Here is a 20,399-nt window from a genome sequence, read left to right as displayed (position 1 = left end):
TTTAAGTGCTTATTCTTTAAATAAGGATTATGAAAGATAGTTCAAGAAAATGGTATAATTTGTTTTTGAAACTGTGCTTTAAAAAATAATGTTCCAATATGATCACCAAAGCATTGAACATTAATTGCAGAGAACTGTGGAAAACAGAGAAAGCTAAAAATCACCCCAAACCCACCACCCAGGAGTCAATAGCTGTCTCAGGTGAAGACACTGAATGTGACCACCTGTGTATGTTGGCTTCCGTGTACTCAGCAAAATAAGCCAAATAGCATATCACGTATTTTACATATGTGTATGTTTCTCAACTGAAATCAGCAGTTTACTTATAAGAATCATGTAGCCTAATGATATAACTTTGAAATGAAAAAAAAATAATTCTCCATGGAAAAGTAATGTATATTCCCCTATGAACTTTATTTTGCTTGGCAGCTTACTCCAGAGATAGAAGAGCATAAAAGAGTAGCTTCCCGCCCCTCCACACACACCCGCCCCATTACTTTCTCAGTTTGCGTATGCACTAGCATTTATGGGGTGATTTCTACTGGTCCTGTTACATGTTACCAATCAGCCAGTTGCCATGGAGTGAGTAGAACTGTTCTCCATAGGATTTTCAATGGCTGATTTTTTTGGAAGTAGATCACCAGACCTTTCATTCAAGGCACCTCTGGGTAGATTTTGTATTTGTCTAACCCTATTATTTGTTTGGACACTAGAGCATAAAAATAGGTCATTCTTTTGTATATCTTTTTTTTTTTTTTCTGATTGCTTTTATTCTGTATCAGCTTGATATTTTTGCATTTGGTTACTAACATACTGCTTCACCTTTGCTTATGGTAATACTGACATATTCTTCAGTCACTTATCTGCTTGTATTGCCTCCCTTTCTTCAATTTTTCATGTACATCGGCACCAGCTACATGACTTTGCTACATCACTGCACTCAGTGATTTGAGTTTTCTCCAAGGTTAACCTACTATGTATTTGGCCACCCTGGAACAAAAATGGAAGACGTCATTGGATATTGGTACTGAGGTGCATGTGTTATAAAACCAAAACCAAATGCAACCCGTTTGCTGTTGAGTCGATTGAGAATCATAGCGACCCTGTAGGACAGAGTAGAACGGCCCCCATAGGATTTCCAAGGAGCAGCTGGTGGATTCAAACTGCCATCCTTTTTGTTAGCAGCTGAGCTCTTAACCACTGCACCACCAGGGCCTGTGTTATGGTCGCGGAGAAATGCAGGAGTGGGTAGGGGAGAAAAGGGGGTTGGGGAGGGGAGTGCAGCTTTGGTTCCATTGCACAGCCCTCCCAAGCATCTACAAACTGGCTTCCCATGAATCATCCTGTTACATCGGGTGAGATTCAGAAACAGAGCTGGCAACCACTGCCTCCATCTGATTTCCCAGGCACCCCACGAGACCTGGTAATGCAGTACTGCTCGACAGAAAAATCCAGGCTTGACATCACAGAGACATCACTGTCTCCTATATAACCCCAAGAAACCAAGCCCGTTGCCGTCGAGTTGATTCCGACCCATAGGGACTGTCTCCTCTATAGGAAGTGAATCCCTGTTGATCTTTTTTTATTTTTTATTTTAGCTTGAAAATCAGTAGACTTCATTAAATGGCTCCTCTAACCGCTTTTTGTTTGGGTGAAGTTTAACAAGAAGGAAAATTACATGTGGTGATCCCTGAGCCCTGAATGGCTGGGTCATGCTTTAAACATATTTACGTTGGTGTTTTAAACAAGCGTGCTTTCACGGTTTGGATTAAAACTTTCTACTGTAGTCTTCATTAATTCTGGTATGTTCTGTTTGGTTAACATTAAAGAATAGAGTGTCATACAATGACTAAGAAAAGTTTCTACAATTATGAATAGGAAGTTAAAATGTCTGAGATTGCTAACGTTTAATTTAGATTATTAAATATTAATGTCTAATTTAGATCATTAAATTTATACAACATGTTCATTATGAAAGTATAAGAGTCGAGTTTGGGGAATACGTTTTAAAAACTTGGGTTAAGTTCTAGGTATTTCAAAGCTTAAGTTAGATTCTAGTATCAAATCCCTTCCGGCATGTTAACGTGAATCTATTTTAGGATTTCCATTTTATTTCAGGTTTTATTGTCTCAATATCTGATTTAAGGTCATGATATGTATTGTCTTGTTTTGGAATGATGATTCATTGGGGAAAACCATAGGAGTTGCCTCTTTCTGTTCAGCACGGCCCACTCTTGGGGCATCCTCCCGGGGTTCCTGGGGAGACCCTGCAGTGAGGGTGCACGAGGCCACAGCGCCATTGCCCAGGAGGCAGTCCTCTGCCCCCGCTCCATGAGCCCGAGGCTCTGCTGATGGGGAGGGAGGGAGACACAGACCCCACATCCCAGGAGACAGCCGAGGGACGGCTCTGGTAGCCTGTTCACAGAGCGGGAACCGGCCTGCCTGTGTTCCGTCTTCTGGATAGGACGTGACTCACTGCTGATCTTTTGTTTTTCATTTTGGATTAAAAGTCTGTAGACTTGATTGAGTGGCTCCTCTAACCACTTTTTGTTTGGGTGAAGTTTAACAAGAGTGACCTCACTCCTGTGTGGTTGTTACTCTTTGTGGGTTTTCCACTGTGTTGTTTTTGGTTACGAGATGAATATCGTTATCTTAACACAGGAAAAAAAAATCTATATTTGACATCCACTATGGAGCCCTGGTGGCGTAGTGGTTAAGAGCTCGGCTGCTAAGTGAAGGATCAAAGGTTGGAATCTCGGAAACCCTGTGAGGTGGTTCTGCTCTGTCCTGTAGGGTCACTATGAGTTGGAATTGACTTGATGGCAGTGGGTTGGTTTTTGGGTTTATGGATAGTCAACAGGACCCCTAGTGACACAGTGGTTAAAGTGCTCAGCTGCCAACCAAAAGGTTGGTGATTTGAACCCACCAACTGTGCCATGGAAGAAAGATGTGGCACTCTGCTTTCCTAAAGATTACAGCCTTGGAAACCCTGTGGGGCAGTTCTCCCCTGTCCTACAGGGTCACCGTGAGTCAGCAATTTTTTGGGGGGTTTTTTTTTTTAGTTATGGATAGTCAGGGAGTCTGGGTGGGGCAAGTGGTTGGTGATTGGCTGCTAACCTGAAGGTTAGCAGTTCCAAACCACTCAGCAGCACTGTGGAAGAAAGGCCTGGTGATCTGCTTCCATAAAGATTACAGCCAAGAAAAGCCCGGTGGAGCAGTTCTACTCTGTAACACATGGGGTTGTCATGCTTGACGGCAGCTAACGACAACACAGACAGTTTAGTAATATAAAATTAGCCAGTCATCACTACTGTAATTACACGTTTTTTTAACACTTCCAAAGTCAACATAGAATAAGTGAATTATTGAATATTACAAAATACATAGGGCATAAATGTGCTGTGTAATCGGATTTACTAATGTTTCTAATAAGCCTTGAAATAACAATCCAAATATAAATGACTTAGCTTCAAAAATATGTCTAATGTTTATTGACTTGATTATAACATTTGGGGCTCCTGGTCTTCCATTAAAAAGTGGTATGATTAAGAAATGTGCACCATTTTATTTTCATGTACATTCTGCTATTCTAAATAAACAAAATTTTCTGGTGTCCATCTTTTAAATATTGCGTTTAAAACGAAAATTCCATTTAATCGGCTTGTTTCATCCTTATCTTTTGGTGCTTGGCCTCCCAGGGCCAGGTATGGACGCCAGGTGCCAGCCTTGATGAGCTGTGGTCTCGGTCAGCTACCCTGGAAGGAGGCTTCCTGCTTTAGGCACAGCTGTGGGAATCATGGTGGTGTAGTGGTTAAGAGCTACAGCTGCTAACTGAGAGTTTGGCAGTTCAAAACCACCAGCTGCTCCTTGGAAACCCGCTGGGGCAGTTCTACCCTGTCCTGTAGGGTCGTTATGAGTCACAATCAACTCAACAGCAATGGGTTTTGTTTTTGCTTTTGTTTAATTGTGGGCTTGGCATGGCACTCAGTTCCCTGTGGCTCTCCAGGAGACACTCCTGAGACTGCGTGGTTATTGCTTTTCTCTCCAGCTTCTTTAACTTTCTGGCTTATCTACGAAAAAGCTCAATTTAGGGAAAAAATGCATTTTAAAAAAGTAGTTTTATGCTTTAATGAGATGCAGTGAGAACTGTAAAGTGTGCAGAGAAAGGAGGCTTTTCCTATCGTTTCTCACATTTGGCACCGATGGGTCTTCATCTGTTTTGTGTCTTATGTATTTGTGTAGCGGTTAAATAAAGATAATGTGGTAAGGTGCTTTGAACTGTACTTAGCAAAGAGTAAAGGCTCAAAAAGCAGCAGTGTTTTTATTAGGTAGTCGTCCTGGAAATTGTTCATTGCCTTGCATTTTACATAGGGAGGAATGTAGAAGATTGCAGATAACTCCTAAATCCTTCCAGAGAGAAAGAATCAGAAGCACCATTGCACCTGAGATGACACCTTCTGTAAACCCTCTCTCTGCTCTCCTAGCTCCCCTGTCCCACTCGGAATGATTCCATCTTCCGAGTTCCTGTTGTGCGCGTGATCTGCGTATAGTTGTGGCGCTTAATCCGACTTACATTTGTTTGTGCGTATCTTAGCTTCCATGTATTCGTTCGTATTTTTTTCCAACTAATACAGTATTTATTGAGCATCTACTATATGTTGGCCACCTGGGCATTCAGGATTGAATCAGATAGACATGGTACCGCCCTGCCCTTGAGGAACTAGACTGTAAATTCCTCATCATCAGCAGTGGTGGCTGTGTACTTTCCTGTCACTCAGAGTGTCTGGCACAAAATAGGTTGCTGTGGCTGTTGTATTGTTATTACTCTAATTTGCCTCCATGTTGCCTTAGAAACTGTAAGGACTCTCGGAAGGCAGAGGGGCTTCAGTGGCTATACTTCAGAGTAATTCACTAAGACTGTATGCAGTCGTAGTGTGGAAGAAAGGCCTGGCAATCTGCTTCTGTAAAGATTACAGCCAAGAAAACCCTATGGAGCAGTTCTGCTCTGTAATACATGGGGTTGCCGTCAAATCGGAAACAACTCAGTGGCAACGGGTTTGGGTTTTGTTGTTGTCAGTGGTACCGTATCCAGGAGACCTGTGATGTGAGCTCTCAGCTCATCCCTACACTTTGTCTGCTGAAAACCATTATCTCACCAATTGGTGTGCTGCCCATCTTAAAATATTTACAAACAAACAAAACATCGATCTCTGAAGCACTCAGATAGTGGGTCTTTTCCTTTTGCATTGATTTAGATAATTTAACAATAATTTTGTAACAAATTGTCTAAACAATGACTTTTTCTGGTCAAAGGATCACATTTTTGCCTTACTTATCACAGTATAATTCTGAAAAGTGAATAGACACATTTAGAAGCATTAGGAATAGTGGGTTTTGTCGGGATTTACTTTATGTTTATTGTTATTTGATATTCTTCCCTTCTCTTTCATTTGATAAGCCATCCCATCCCATCACTCCCCCGTCACTGACATTTACAGACGTTTTAACAAATAATGTGGATCAAATTCAGATTGCATGCATTGAATAAAAACTTGACATCCAGGTCTGTTTTGTTTGCAAAATGAGTTAAAGACTCACGAAATTTTGTGATTTGTGTCTTCTGGATATACATTCCAAAAACGTGGAAGTCTTTGAGGCCAAAGCGGCCCACATGTCGTATGTCTTGACCTTACCCCATCAGCGCTGGCAAAAGATGTCACTCAAATCTGGTGAGTGGAGAGAGTCTTGAGGAGTTCCTTACATGGGTGGGGAGGAATCTCCAGTGAGTCCTTAGTTAAGCAGGAAAAAAAAAAAAAACTTCATAAAGGAAACAGGATCTCAGGAGCATTTTGGATGAAGGAAAAGCTTGGTGAGCCAATCTTGAGAACATCGGGTGTGAAGTGGGAGATTTCTAAGATGCACAGAGAATTGACAGAGTAAAGGAGCATGTGTGGGAGGTGGGGGAGGATGATGAATTTCCTTAAAAGAATTGAATGACTGGACAAGAAAATGGGTGCATCTGGCTTACCGAGGATCCTGGTGTCAGTTGCCTGGGCAAGCACCCAGGCATATGGTAAAAATTAACCGAAGATCAGTCCTTTGATAGGAGGTAGGTACAAGCTACAGACTCCAGTCATGATTTAGGAATCTTTCTAATAATAGCTAATACTTATGCCGTGTTTATGCTGTGCCAGCCACTGAAGGGGCAGATTTAGAGATAGAAAATGGCTGGGAGGACGAGTGGGGTGGGAAACCCCAGGCAAGAATGGGCCTCTGGTTCTTGTAGGCAGGGAAGATTTCCTAAAAAGGTCAGGGGATAAGACAGGAGGAAAAGGATGCGTCAGGAAAGGTGAACAATTGAATGCTCACTGTACTTAGTGTGTGCCGATTGCCATACGTCTGCCGGGTCTCAACCACAGCTACACATCAGTCACTGAGGCTTTTAAAGACGAACTTAAAAGCCTCGTCCACAAAAAGTTCTGACTGAGTTTGGCACCTGAGAAACTAGAGTTAAGGAGGAAGCTCAGGGTGGATGGGTACTGTGTGTTCTGTGCACAGAGATGACACATTGGAATTCAGAGGCTAACACAGTCCTCCAGGGAAGCCTGTCAGTTCACTGGGGTTGAATTTTAGAAGCACCTCTCAAGAAAACTGTAGAAATGGACAAAAGGTCACAGAGAGGCTGTTACTGAGTACCTGGTTATCATAGTTCTAGAGAATTCTTCAAGGGTTCACACAACACATGGCTGTTGTAACTTCATCATTGTTACAAAAAAATCTCACTTTGAGTTCTGCTTCACAGAAAGATTTTGTTAGATTTTCTCATTCATTTTTTTTTTTGGGGGGGGGGCGGTGAATATAATGTGTCCTTGCTAAAAGATCTCAGTGAAGAAAAGGGGACTCGAGCCGTCCGTTTATGGTGATAAAATAGCACATTTCCAAGAGGGAAGGACATGCCCCTGTGTGCAACATGCCTTTTTCCTGCCATACAGAGTATCTTTTAAAAATACGAATCTATGATAGATAGAACAGCATATGTTCTGTGCTGTTTTATGATCAACTTATTGTACTTTTCAGAAAGTTAATACCATTCATTAGCGTAAATCACAAGCTATTCCCTCAGTATGGATTGGAATTGGGGGTGTCCCATCATCCTTTCTTCATCTCTATTAGTGAATTATGACCCAGTGTTCATCATGGGGAAACCCTGGTGGCAGAGTGGTTAAGTGCTACAGCTGCTAACCAAAGAGATGGCAGTTCAGATCCACCAGGCGCTCCTTGGAAACTCTGTGGGGCAGTTCTATTCTGTCCTGTAGGGTTGCTATGAGTCAGAATCGACTCAACGGCAACGGGTAGAGATTAAGGAAACGCTGGTGGTATAGTGGTTAAGTACTACAGCTGCTAACTAGAAGATCAGCAGTTCAAATCCACCAGGTGCTCCTTGGAAACACTATGGGGCAGTTTTACTCTGTCCTGTAGGGTCACTATGAATCAGAATCAACTCAACAGCAAGGGGTTTGGCTTTTTTTAAATTTATCATGGGGAAACTGATGGCATAGTGGTAAAGAGTTCACCTGCTAACCAAAAGTTGGGCGTTCGAATCCACCAGGCGCTGCTTGGAAACTCTGGGGCAGTTCTACTCTGCCCTGTAGGGTCGCTTTGAGTGGGAATCAACTCGAGGGCTCCGGGTTTGGTTTTTGGTTATTGAGCATGGCCAGTGGGCTTCTCTGGTTGAGTAGTTGGATAGGAGGGATTCCAGTGCAGCGCTGCCTTCTCTGGCTTTCTTATTTTAATAAGCCTGCAGGCTTGGCTGCTGACGGAGGAGCCGGGTTTCTGACTGTGTTGTTAGTGTTCACTGTAGAGGGATGTTCATTAGGTAGCTCTTCTTTCACTTTCCCAGAGAAACTCCCCATTAAGAAAGATCTTTCAGTAGCCTGGCTAGCAAGAAAGGGAAAAAGGGGTCGGGGGTGGGGGCGAAGCTTTTAGTTGTAAGCATTAGGGGGATATTGGATCAGTGGTCTTCGTTCTAAAGATTTGCTTCTACGAATTAATTGGAGCAAATACATCCCAAGGGGGAAGGAAAGGTTTGTAGAGCAAGGATTGAAGCGATTGCCCCTGCAGGTGGAGGACTCTCAACTTCACAGCTGAATCGATACTACAACTAATTATTTCTGGTTGTCTTTTATGGGTTTGTAAGACATTTCTTTTGTTTGGTGTAATAAAAAACCCATTGTTTGATCAGTGACTGACTAATTAATGATAAGTAATTTGAAACATTCTTGATGAAACTTGTCTGTTAATTAACATCAACAGCAAATGGAAAATAACAAGACGACAAAGTATTACTGCATCCACTGTTCCCTCAAATTGATGAAGTCTCTGTGTGGCATGCCCAAGAAGCTGAGCTGCCAATAGTTACAAAATAACAAACGGGTGGGAAGGTCTGACTCACCGCAGAGGAAAAGTTACTGTAGAGTTTCACAAAGGGCTACTGAAATATGACAGGCGAGGGGGTGGTGAAGAAATGGCAGCAGGTCAACTGATCAGCTATTGCTTAGAGTACAAGAGAGTGGTTTCTTTCTTTTTTCTTTAAAGCTTAATTCCTAAATACGTTCATCCCATGTTGATGTGAACGAAGATACTTTTAGTAAATAATATTGTGGATCTGAAAAATTGTAGCTTGGGATTATTGACGTTATTTAGCTGTGTTGGAATCATCATTAATACTGTTCATTTTTATCAACTGAATGGCTTTTTTTTTTCCTATGCTTTTAGATTTCTACCTGGACAAGGACTGGTACTATATCCACAAATAGGAGACAAAATGGATATTATTTGCCCCAAAGTGGACTCTAAGACTGTTGGCCAATATGAATACTATAAAGTTTATATGGTTGACAAAGACCAAGCAGATAGATGCACCATTAAGAAGGAAAATACCCCTCTCCTCAACTGTGCCAAACCAGACCAGGACGTGAAGTTCACTATCAAGTTTCAAGAATTCAGTCCTAATCTCTGGGGTCTAGAATTTCAGAAGAACAAAGATTATTACATTATATGTAAGTATAACGCTATTCATTTGCTTCATAGAAATTAGGATAAGCTAAATAGGTTTGTATCCATTTTTCTTTCCTTAAAATTATCATTGTGGCAAATAATTGGGTGGGAATCCTTGCTGGGCAATTGTTCACCTTTTTTTCCGAAGAAAACCGTAATTGAATTTGTGACCCTGTGCTAACAGTATTGGTTACATATAAGTATCCGAAGGGGGAAAATCCTGCTAGAGTCTTTGTAGTATTTGAAATAAATGGATATATAGGAATATACTCAGCATTTCTAGTGACAAAACCACTTTTAAGGAGCATTGGTGAGGTTTTGAAAGGTAAATCTTGTGCAATGACTTTTCTATTCATCCATTCAACCATCCATTCACTCATTCATCTTGTATTTGCTCTGTGCCACAGACAGTGCCTAAGTGCTAGGGATGCAACAGTGAACAAAGTAGTATGTGGTACCCTTTCCTCATGAAGTTGCCAAGCCCTAGACGATGGAGCTCAAAGGTTCAAAGTATGGGGATTACTGACAGACTGCATTTATACATGGTCACGGTCACGTTAAAACCAGATTTAGAATAAGCCAAGACTTGGGTTTGCTCAATGAATTACTGTCCCCACCCATCTATTTAATAATTGGACACATTGTTTCAGAAGCAGGTAATATGCATCCTTTAGGTCATATCCCAAAGTAATCTGAGCTAGTATTAACTCCTGAGGCTGAGAAGTCAGGTGACGCACACACCCAGCGCACATGCCTGCTGTGTGCAAGTCCTGTGCTGGCACCAGGCAGGGTATGAGTTGACAGAAAGCCAGGATTGGTCCTGGGACCACAGGGCTTTGTCAGAGTGAAGTCTGGGTGACTGGGACGGCTGTTCACATCATTCAAGCAATGAAATATTTTTTTAAACAAATCTTTTTGGTTTAACATTATACTCATAATTTGGTTTAATTTTTCATTCGTTACCATAGACTTCAGTTCATTAGGGAACAAGGAACTGCTGTCTACTAGCTAGGCTCCCCCTACCTCTTGGTCATAAGATTGAAACCTCTTACCATACTAAGCTACATGTTGTCAGGAGAAGGACATGATGCTGGGTAAGGTAGAGGGTCAGCAAAAAAGAGGAAGAGCCTCAATGAGATGGATTGACACAGTGGCTGCAACAATGGGCTCAAGCATAACAACGATCGTGAGGATGGCGCAGGACAGGGCAGTGTTTCATTCTGTTGTATGTAGGGTTGCTGTGAGTCAGAACCATCTCGGTGGCACCTTACAACAACAACCTGCTGTTCAGAGCACAAAATCAGTAATTCACTGAGTATTTATGTAGCACCCAGTAATATGTTACTTTTTTAACTGCATTTGTAATTGAAACAAAGATCGTCAGAGCCATCGAATTATCTTGTTGCCTTTTGCTGCAAACCTGAAATGTCACAGGGACTGAAAACCTATTTCTAAGCCAACCTGATACTCAGAGAGCCACCTACTGAGAACAAGTAACAAAGAAAAAGAGAAAATGGTAAATGTTACATTTAAAGGAATAATTATCATAAAAGTGAAAATAAACATGTTCTGGGAGATGAAACAAGCAGAAGGAGTGAATGGTGAAGTGTAAAGTATCCAAAATAATAGCGAAATCTTTGGAAATATAAAATAGTTGCTAGGTAAAATAGAAACCTTAAGATTTTCTAAGCATAACTTAGTTTTTTTTTTTTTTAAGGACTTTTTACATAAGACTGTTTACTTGGGACTCTAATGTTCAATATAACATTTGTAGGAAATAGAAACTGACCTCAGATGAATTCATTAAGGTTAATGCCCCACCCCCCATCCCCCGGTGGAGTGGGAGAAGGAAGGTGGGGGTGCCTGAAGAGTAGACTTAATATACAGTATCAGATGTGTCTGTGATGTTCAGTTTATGCTGCTAAAGCCATGGCTGCAGCCTGTATCCACCAGTTGGCCCTTCCGTGGTGGTAGGTCAATAGACTAAGCAGATTCTTGTCTCTTACTTTAGTTATGGCTTAATAAAGATGATGTTGCGTATTCTAAGTTCCACTGGGTGCCAGTGGAATTTCAGGAAAGATTATGGGTTTAGCCTTCAGTCTGAAATAATATGCAAAGAATGCTGATAAGTAAATGGTTTACCAACAACTTTTTGTTTAATATAGTATTTAATACCACTTTTTACCTATACATGACGAATTTATATTTAGAAGCACCATTTAATTTATAATTTTGGTATTAATCTGCACAGTAATGACATATTTTTCTATTTTAAAAAAAAATTCATTGTACCCCATTAACAGATTCATTAGCAGGTAACTGAGCTACTCTGGCCTCCAGAACTCTCCTTAAAGTTACAATTTACAGTGCAGAAGCGTGTAATAGCCTGGGATAAAAGAATCCTTCTTACAGTAGAATTCAGGATTTCAAGTTTGAAACAATGAGGGGCTGTTTGAACATTGCTGGCTGAGTGACTGTCACACGGCTGGGTAAAGGGCCCAGGCCTCAGAACTTTGCCGAGAAGTCCACTGAGACTTTGAACAGAGGGTTTTAAAGATTTCCCCATTACCTTACAGAAATAGGGAGGCATTTCAGATACCTGAGAAATTTTAGAAGCCAGTTTTTCACCTACCCTACAGCAAAGCTCATCGACATAAAGATTTCCCTCGAAAGGAAATGGGAGATGAGAAGAACAACTTTTAACATCGCTTAAAAAATTAATGTTGACTTTTCCACTGCTGCTTTAAGAATGCCAGGGCACTAAAACAATTAATAGATTTTTAGCAGTCACTGCTTTCCACATCAGATGATCACACAGATACACACTCACGCCATCCCCCACCACATACACACACGAGTCACACTCTGTGCTCTCTTGTTTGAGAAGAAAGAAAGTATTTGACGGTAGTCGTTTTGATATTGGTAGATTCATAAAATAGTGCTGTATTAGCTAGCATGAGGGAAAATGCACAAATTTAGAAGTATATTTTTAACACTTCAAATCATTGACTCACTTTGAGATAGTAGATATTAATATTTAAGTTACTACAATATATACTATGCGTGTTTGACTCCAAAACTTAGTATCTAGTTGGTAAGTACCTTCACATCCAAGAGTATCATTATAAACTACATCATTATTACATACTGGTTGCTTTTCATGGGAAGGATTAAGAGAAATAATAGTTTGGAACAGTGGTTGATTGCCCTGTAGGGAATGGTCCAATTGCCATCTTACTGAATGGTGTTAGATGATTCCCTCAGTAAACAATGTTTGAGAAGCACTATGCAGGAAGTCCAGAAATCTGGGTTCTAATCCTGCTGCCTGAGCTTAATGAGAAAGTCGCTTTATTTCTTTGAACTTTAATTTCCTTCTCTAGAAAGTGCTTTTGTTGTTGTTGTGTTTCTGGCTAATGATTGAGGTTTTCTCCAGTTTGAAGTCATTTTGTGATTGGAAACATACAAATCCAATATAGAGTCTCTAATTATTGTCATTTTTCTCCAGTTGAAATGGACACAATCTGCTGTAAATTCCTTGAAGACATATAATTTGATTTATAGTGTTACAAGATTTAAATATAGTCATCACATTTTTAAGTTGTAGAAGTAAAAACTAATTTTTAATTGAAACTTTAATTTTAAACCTACCGAGTATCCATTAAATTCCCTTAGGAAATGATATGGCAGAATGATACGCATCCTCATTAATTCTCCTCATAGATGATGATTTGCTTTGACATGTGGCAAAATGATGTATATGGGTTTTCGTATTGTTTAGAATTGACTTTTTCGAGTGACCTATTTCAGTAATTAGCTCTCAGTCTAATTTGCATAATAAAACCTCCTAATCTTTAAATGATCCAAAGGTGGGGATGTTAAGACAATTTGATCTGAAAAAAGTCCCCTGTTCTTCATTACATTCAGGTCTTTAATTGCCTTAAAAACACAGTAAACATTTTAGATAACCTACACACCCACTCCTCACTATCAACATGCTTAGATTCTAAAAACCAGATTGTAATGCAAAAATCGGCATAATGTGAAAACAAAGGATGACTACATCACATCACAAAATGGAGGATGACTACATCATTACATAATTGCCCAATTACATCATTACATAACTGCCAAACCACTGACAATCATAGCCTGGCCAAGTTAACACATAACCTTAACCATCACAACCAGTATTACTCTCACCTCGCACCTCAGCATTTGTTACTGCCAGATGTATGTTGTTACTGTGCAAAATAGTCAGATAGATTTTTTACTATTGTTGTAAGTGTGAAATGTCAGATAATGAGATAGTTGGTGTGTGATGAATGGGTGTAGTTATTTTATTACTACTTTAAAAATTAAAAAAAAAAAAGTTCCCAAAATAACTATCTGTTCTGATGTTGCCCATCTTCAAGGAAGGCTCTGTCTTAGAGATAGTAAACACTCCAATTAATATTGGGAGAGCATTCCTAACCATGTTCCCAGCCTTTACTCATATTTGTATTACAAAGTTTTCTTTTGGGCACTGTCTGTGCTTGGTTTACAATTTCTTTCTAGAGGTGACAAACCAGAGCTGAATGTGTCAGCAATTTTGATGTATTGGCCCTTTGCAACATCCATTATGAGGATTCTGTGGGTTGGCTATCCATCCTTAGCGTAAAATCTTGCAAAATACCTACAAAGAGGTTTTCATCGCACCACCAAAAATAGGTGAGTCAGAGATGGAAAATGACTTGTATCAGGTAGATACTTTTTAAGTGAACAGTGGCTGCGACAGAGCTGTTAGACAAAGAAAGCTGTATTCTATGAGCACCTCCCAGTTTAGCTTTCTGTGGCTTTTGCATTGTTTCGCTGCAGATTTGTGGTAGAGACAGCCAAGAAATGGTCTTCGAGCATAGTCTGAAAGTCACCATTTCTAAAGATTGGTTGTTTTAAGGTTGTTCTATACCTTCACCCTGCAGTGTGCACTGCAGTCCTTCCCAGAGCCACCCAGTCACGTTGCATGCCTTGGTGACGTGTTCCTGGAGAATCACTGGTATCTGAATGAGTTACCATTTCTTAGACTCTCACTAGGTTAGTTCTCTAAAGCAATTTATATGTATATGTATGTATATATATAGAGAGAGAGAGAGACTGAGAGCCCTGGTGGCGTAGTGGTTAAGAGCTCGGCTGCTAACGAAAAGGTTAGCAGTTTGAATCCACCAGCTGTTCCTTGGAAACCCTATGGGCAGTTCTACTCTGTCCTATAGGGTCACTATGAGTCAGACTTGACTCAATGGCAGTGGGTTTATATATATATATATGTATATATAATTGGGAGGATCCATAGTCAGCTTTGCTATTTTTTTAGGAAGGTACTCCTTCTGAGCAAGATGGCAAAATAAATAAATGTTTCCACAAATATAATGAAACAATATTCTTAATCAAAACAGAAGAGCACTATTGTTCTGTTGCATGTATTTTTGTTGAGTATATATGCATTTGTTTTCCTTTTGAGTTTTTGTTTGTTTTCTGCTTTTGATTTGGTTACTTCTAGGGAGCCTGTATGGTTAGTGGTACTGAAATACACCGATGTGGTGTGATCTCTCTCCCTAGCTATATAGTTATGGGGGCTTGCAAATATCCTTTCCATATAGGTTTCCTTTAGAATATACAAGAATGTAAGGCCTCTGTGAAGCGATTATGTGCTTATTTCTGTGGATGATTTTTGTATGAGAAATGTAGTAAAAGCTACATTTCCATCATTAAATATAAGCGAGTTCGGTGATACGGCAACATCAGCATGCCAGTTATGTCTTCTCACTTAGGTATAAGGATATACGTTTAATACCTTTGGTGTAATTGCCGAATTCAAGCATTTTAACACCTTTTTATTTTTAACTTACAACTGTCATCCTTGTAGTAGAATGTTTGTCAAAGTCCTGCCAGAATACCGCACGGCTGGATGTTGGAAGGACATATATCCACACACCAGCTACAGCAGCAGATTAACATGGTAATTAATGGGGTCTCACAGAGCTGGGTTTATTAACACCCCTGTGAAGAATGGTTTGCCCAGTCTCAGCCTCAGTCTCTTCAGTTGTAAAATGGGATAATGATAGTACCTATCTTACAGGGTTGGTGTGAGTTTAAATGGGGTAATCCATGTGAAGTGATTACTTCTGGGGTGGACACAAAGTAAGTACAGCTGAGAGTTAACTTCGGAGCAGTGCAGGAAGTGTGAGTTAGAGGCTAAAGGCAAACCTAGGCTTTACTGCAAGCTCCAGGAAATGGGTTCAAAAAGTATCATTTATTTGAAAACCATCCGTAAAATAAAACTCCAGAGAATTTACAAGTTTCAGTAATGCTGCATAATTTAATTATAAGACTGTCCCTCTTTGTCTTCTTTCAGTGGTATAAAAGTTCTTTTGTCCTTGGGTTTCTCTTACCAAGAAACAGGCATTTATGTATCTTTTTGTTCCTGGAGTTGCCTGAGCTTGTTCGCAGATCCTTTTTAAGACCAAAACAGACAGACAGGGGAGGAGTCTTTCAAATACATGTAATCATTTTTCCCAGTTTCCATTTAACCAATCTTACCAGGACTTTCTCTCAGTTCGCTGTTACACAAAGACAATGCTGCATTTTTTATTGATAATCTCAGTAGCATCCTAATGTAGTATAAACGTTCTTCTGGAGGAAAAGAAAATGCATTTCAGGATTGCCTGGCCACTGTGACCAAGTTGGAAAAGCACATTATTCCATTAGCCTGATAATTAGAAGCGTTGCTTCTATTTTTTTTTTTTTTTTTAACACAATGTGAAATCCTTAGGTCAATTTCTGACTGTATTTGAAGGCTCTAACAGAGTATTTCCGTAAGACTCCTCTTTGCTGAATTTAATATGAATAAAGCTAAGTTCTTTACATAAGGAATAAAGTCTCAGTTTCTGCTTAACTTGAGATTGTGCTGAGAAACCTCTGGCTCGCAGGCCATTGAGATATTGGTCCCAGCTGACTCGGTTTCAGATGCAAAGAGGATAAGGCTGTTTGAGATTGAGACTCTTTGTTCGCATGAAATACTGTCACCCAGATCTCATTTACAGCGAGACAGGGGTGCTTCGAGTACCACTTCCTTGTACCCAGACTAATCAGTGAAAGAATAAGATGTCTCTGATTCTTAAAATGATGGGGAGTTGTTGAAAGAGCAGGAAAGACTAAAGGAACTTACATACAAAGCAGATGTCAGTGCAAATGGGACATGAGGGAGATGACCTAGAAAAACAGAATTATTTAGGACTTGCTCAGAATAAAATTGCATTTAATATTTCATAAAATATATCTTAATATCTCTAGCACCTTTATTTAGAACTTTTTTTTTTTGTTAAGTTCACTTAGATTTATAAATAATTGAACAATACTGGAGAACTAGTAAGCCAAAAAAAAAAAAACCAAACTCACTGCCGTCGAGGCGATTCTGACTCATAGGGACCCTATAGGACAGAGTAGAGCTGCCCCATAGGGTTTCTAAGACTGTAAATCTTTATGGAAGCAGACTGCCACATCTTTCTCCTGCCGAACGGCTGGTGGGTTCAAACCGCTGACCTTTTGATTCGCAGCCGAGCACTTTAACCACTGTGCCACCAGGGCCACTAGTACAAGCAATTAAAAAAAAAGTTCCTTTGTTCCTTTTCTAATAGTCTTTAAATATTCATCATGAGGATCAAAATTTAAAGTGAAATGAAACAGAATAGCCAAAGGAATAGGCAAACTTAACAAGACTTGAGGAAGACTTACTTCTATAGTTCCGAAGAGTTACACATTTGTTTCCGAAATTTCAAAATCTCAGGCTGGATGTTTTGATCATTTATGGAAGTGGTGAGGCCTTCACATACAGGATGTCACTTTGGATATTTGAGACACTGCTGGTGATAGAGGTGTTCTTAATGCTGTGAGAGAAGAAAAATGTGGAACGTGTGAGTAGCTTAGTACAGTCCACATAGCCATGAAGTGTCTGACCCCACACCCAGAGCAGAGCTGCTGGGCGCTTAGACCAGGGTTGTTAGCATGTGATGTCACCTCCTACTGTGACCAGTCACAGTGCCCACCAGCCACAGTAAAGCAGCTCATGAGGTGTTGACACCTGATGAACTCTGTGCTTGTATCAAATGTGCTGGGAGTAAGGTGGTGCCATAGTTACATAACATAACTAACTTGCAATCCTATGCCCCCAGAGGTAAACTGAGAAAATCCCGGAGACTCTGTAGTAGGAAAGGAGGAAGGAACATTGGGGAAAATGTGCTTATAATAGCAATTTGTTAGGTCTTCTGATTTTTTTTTTAGATATCACCAAAAAAAAACCCAAACCCGTTGCTGCCGAGTCGATTCCAACTCATGGCAACCCCATGTGTTACAGAGTACAACTGCTCCGTAGGGTTTTCTTGGCTGTAATCTTTACAAAAGCAGTTCTCTGGGCCACAGCTGCTGGGTGGGTTCGCACTGCCAGCCTTTAGGTTAGCAGCTGATAATCGTAAACCGCTTGTGCCTCCAAGGGACCTTTTTTGTTTGTTTAGATGTACTAATCTATTAATCTTCAGTTGCATTCCAATAAGACTGTGCTACTTTGTGTTTTTAAAACATTGTCAAGTACTTTGAACCCTTCAATAGAAAGTATGTAATTTTGCTAAATAGCAAAATTATGCAAAAATAAAGATCTCTGTATCCAAATACACAAATGCAGGCAATAAGAAAACTTCAGATTTCTTTAGTCAAGTACAAGTTCTACAATGTTTTGTTTATTGGTTTGGTTGGTTGGCAAAACCTCTGGCAGAAGCATAGTTGATCAAATTACAGAGAAGCCAGGCTATGTGTAGCTAAGAGAGAGTAGTGTTACCCAAATGGCTTTTTCATATTAGTGATACGGCCCAGTTTTGTTCTGCCTGATGTGCCTGCATCAGGAGATGAAGATATTCTTTTATTGAAACAAATGTGGAAAATTGCCCTGGATTCTTAGAGGCCAGAACATCTCCCCTGAAAGGTTCATCTGTAGGGCCAATTCAGACCAGAGGCACATTTTTGTGGGTTACTGCTGGTCTTAGATGGTCAAAGCAGATACCATCCTGTCCATCTAGACTGTTAGCCCATGAGAGTGGCACATTTTCTCATCTGAAGTGTTACATTCTAACCTGTCAGCAGACATTAGTGCTGTGACTGGTGAAGTCCTACCACCCAGTGATGAACTCTGCCTCAGCTGGGTGCTTTCCACTTCAATGCCACTGGGTCTCGCAATTACTGGGTCATTAATATCATTGCATGCAATTAGTGAGAGGAGAATGAGCAAGAACGTTGTGAGTTGTGCCCACCTCCCCGTATGAACTTTTTACTCTGCCCTTTCTTCTCTAGACATTCCCACTTCTGCGCCAAAGAGATTTTAATGATTAAGACTGTTAAAACTCAGGGGCAGGGGGTGGATTGTGTGCTAGAAATAATTCACTCAAACACATGCTTCTTCATGGTGTCGAATATTTTCGTTAGAAATGATCACTGTTTGTCGATCGTCATGTCTCATTTTAAAAAATCTGAATTCTTAAACAGAGCTGATATAGACAATAGGGAATTCTGTTTTATCTTTAAAACACACTGTTCTTTTTATTTTTTTCATGTAAGTCTAGTCAGTGCTATTGAAGTGGTCATCTGGCCACCTATTTTTAAAACACAATTCCTCTTTCTTAGTACGTTTTGACCTGTATTAAGGTTGACTCTTGTATACAAAGGTAATTTTTTCTTTTACTGTTCACTATCATATGCTCACTATGTTAACTTTGTCTACATCACTGTGGCAGTGAGAAAAACTGCCTGAAAGCATACTGGATGAAAAGCTTTTTAATGATACCATGTTGAAATGTTTTTACCTAATGAGAGATTCCACCTGTATAAATCGTCATAACTTTTAGCAATAAAATCTTAGATTTATAAAAGGAGGTTTTTCCTCAACACAATTCATTAAAAATGAAGACACCAAGGCATTGCAAGCAATAGTTTGAGGGGAAATAAAGTAAACCACTCCATAAATAATCTCATGCATTTAAGCATACCTCTAGTAGAAAAAGGGGCAGGTAATTTCATTGTCAGTACTGTTGTTTGATCTTTCTCAGAAAAGCATCAGTATATTGGATTGAGCCTGGAGGGTCTTTCTTTCCTTGATATATACTCCCCACATGTGAACACATGCACACACCCACATACACATGCATACTGACACACTCACATATGCACCGCTTTTTTCCTCTCCCATCTTTTTGACTCCAGTTGTATGTAAAACCAAAAAAACCAAACCCGATGCCCTCAAGCCAATTCCAATTAATGGCAACTCCATGTGTTACATAGTAGAACTGCTCTGTAGGGTTTTCTTGGCTGCAGTGTTTATGGAAGGAGACTGCCAGGCCTTTCTTCTGTGGTACTCGCTGCCAGGTGGGTTCAAACAGCCAACCTTTAGGTTAGTAGTCCAGCACAAACTGTTGGCTCCACCCATGGACCTCTCTGGTTGTATGTTATCAGTAACTTTTAAAGACTGTATTATCAAAGATAACTATGGCCCTAGCATCCTTATTGTTACTTAATCTTTACATACAGTTTTTAATGGTTAAAAGGTTATATGAATAAGATACGATAGAATTCTTATGTTGTAAATGTGGTATTTGAGACTTGATATTGTTAGTATTCTGTGTATAGGCTGACCTCCCTCAAGTCCAAGTCTCATATGTTACGGGGGGCACATTCTAACTCAATTCTACATAGTATCCCCATTCTCTTCTTGCCAGGTGAAAGTGTCTAAATGGTATATGTCATTAAATTCTTTTACTGAACACACAAACAGAGTCAGCTTACTGAACTGTTTCAAAGTTGTTACATTTTTTAAAACTCATCTTCTCATTTCTGAGCTGTCAGTAGAATACCCTATCATTGTTCATGATGAGCATGATGAAATCGAGAGAATAAAATTGTACCACTTTATTCAGGAGCATCCATTTACACCTGCTACATGGTCTCTTTAGTAATATTTTCATGCTAGAAAATAGGAGGAAGGTCTAAATTGTGACTCTCAATTTTAGAATTCATTTTTCCAAATCAGTCTTTATAGTGAAGAAACTAATTAATAGTGTTGTGTAGAAGTCAGTGAGGCTAAGCCAGTTGTTACTTCTCAGTGCATGACTTATCAAAAGGGAAAAAAAGAAAAGAAAAACATTTCCGTTGAGTTGGTTCTGACTCATAGCGACCTATAAGACAGAGTAGAGCTGCCCCATAGGGTTTTAGAGAAGTGGTGGGTAGATTCAAACTGCCAACCTTTTGGTTAGCAGCTGAGTTCTTAACTA

General features: G+C 39.9%; 1 protein-coding gene across 1 annotated transcript in view; it reads left to right on the top strand.

Moving 5' to 3' along the window:
- EFNB2 (ephrin B2) overlaps positions 1 to 20,399 on the top strand; it is a 46,847-nt gene that overhangs the window by 17,665 nt on the left and 8,783 nt on the right. Inside the window, exon 2 of the mRNA XM_004382933.2 lies at positions 8,776 to 9,059. Within this exon, the coding sequence (XP_004382990.1) occupies positions 8,776 to 9,059 (284 nt within the window). The remainder of the gene's footprint in view (positions 1 to 8,775; positions 9,060 to 20,399) is intronic.

Source organism: Trichechus manatus, unplaced genomic scaffold (genome assembly GCF_000243295.1).
Source record: "Trichechus manatus latirostris isolate Lorelei unplaced genomic scaffold, TriManLat1.0 scaffold00102, whole genome shotgun sequence".
Lineage (NCBI taxonomy): Eukaryota > Metazoa > Chordata > Mammalia > Sirenia > Trichechidae > Trichechus > Trichechus manatus.
Note: the sequence above shows the minus strand (reverse complement) of the source record. Positions and strands in the feature narration are given on the sequence as shown.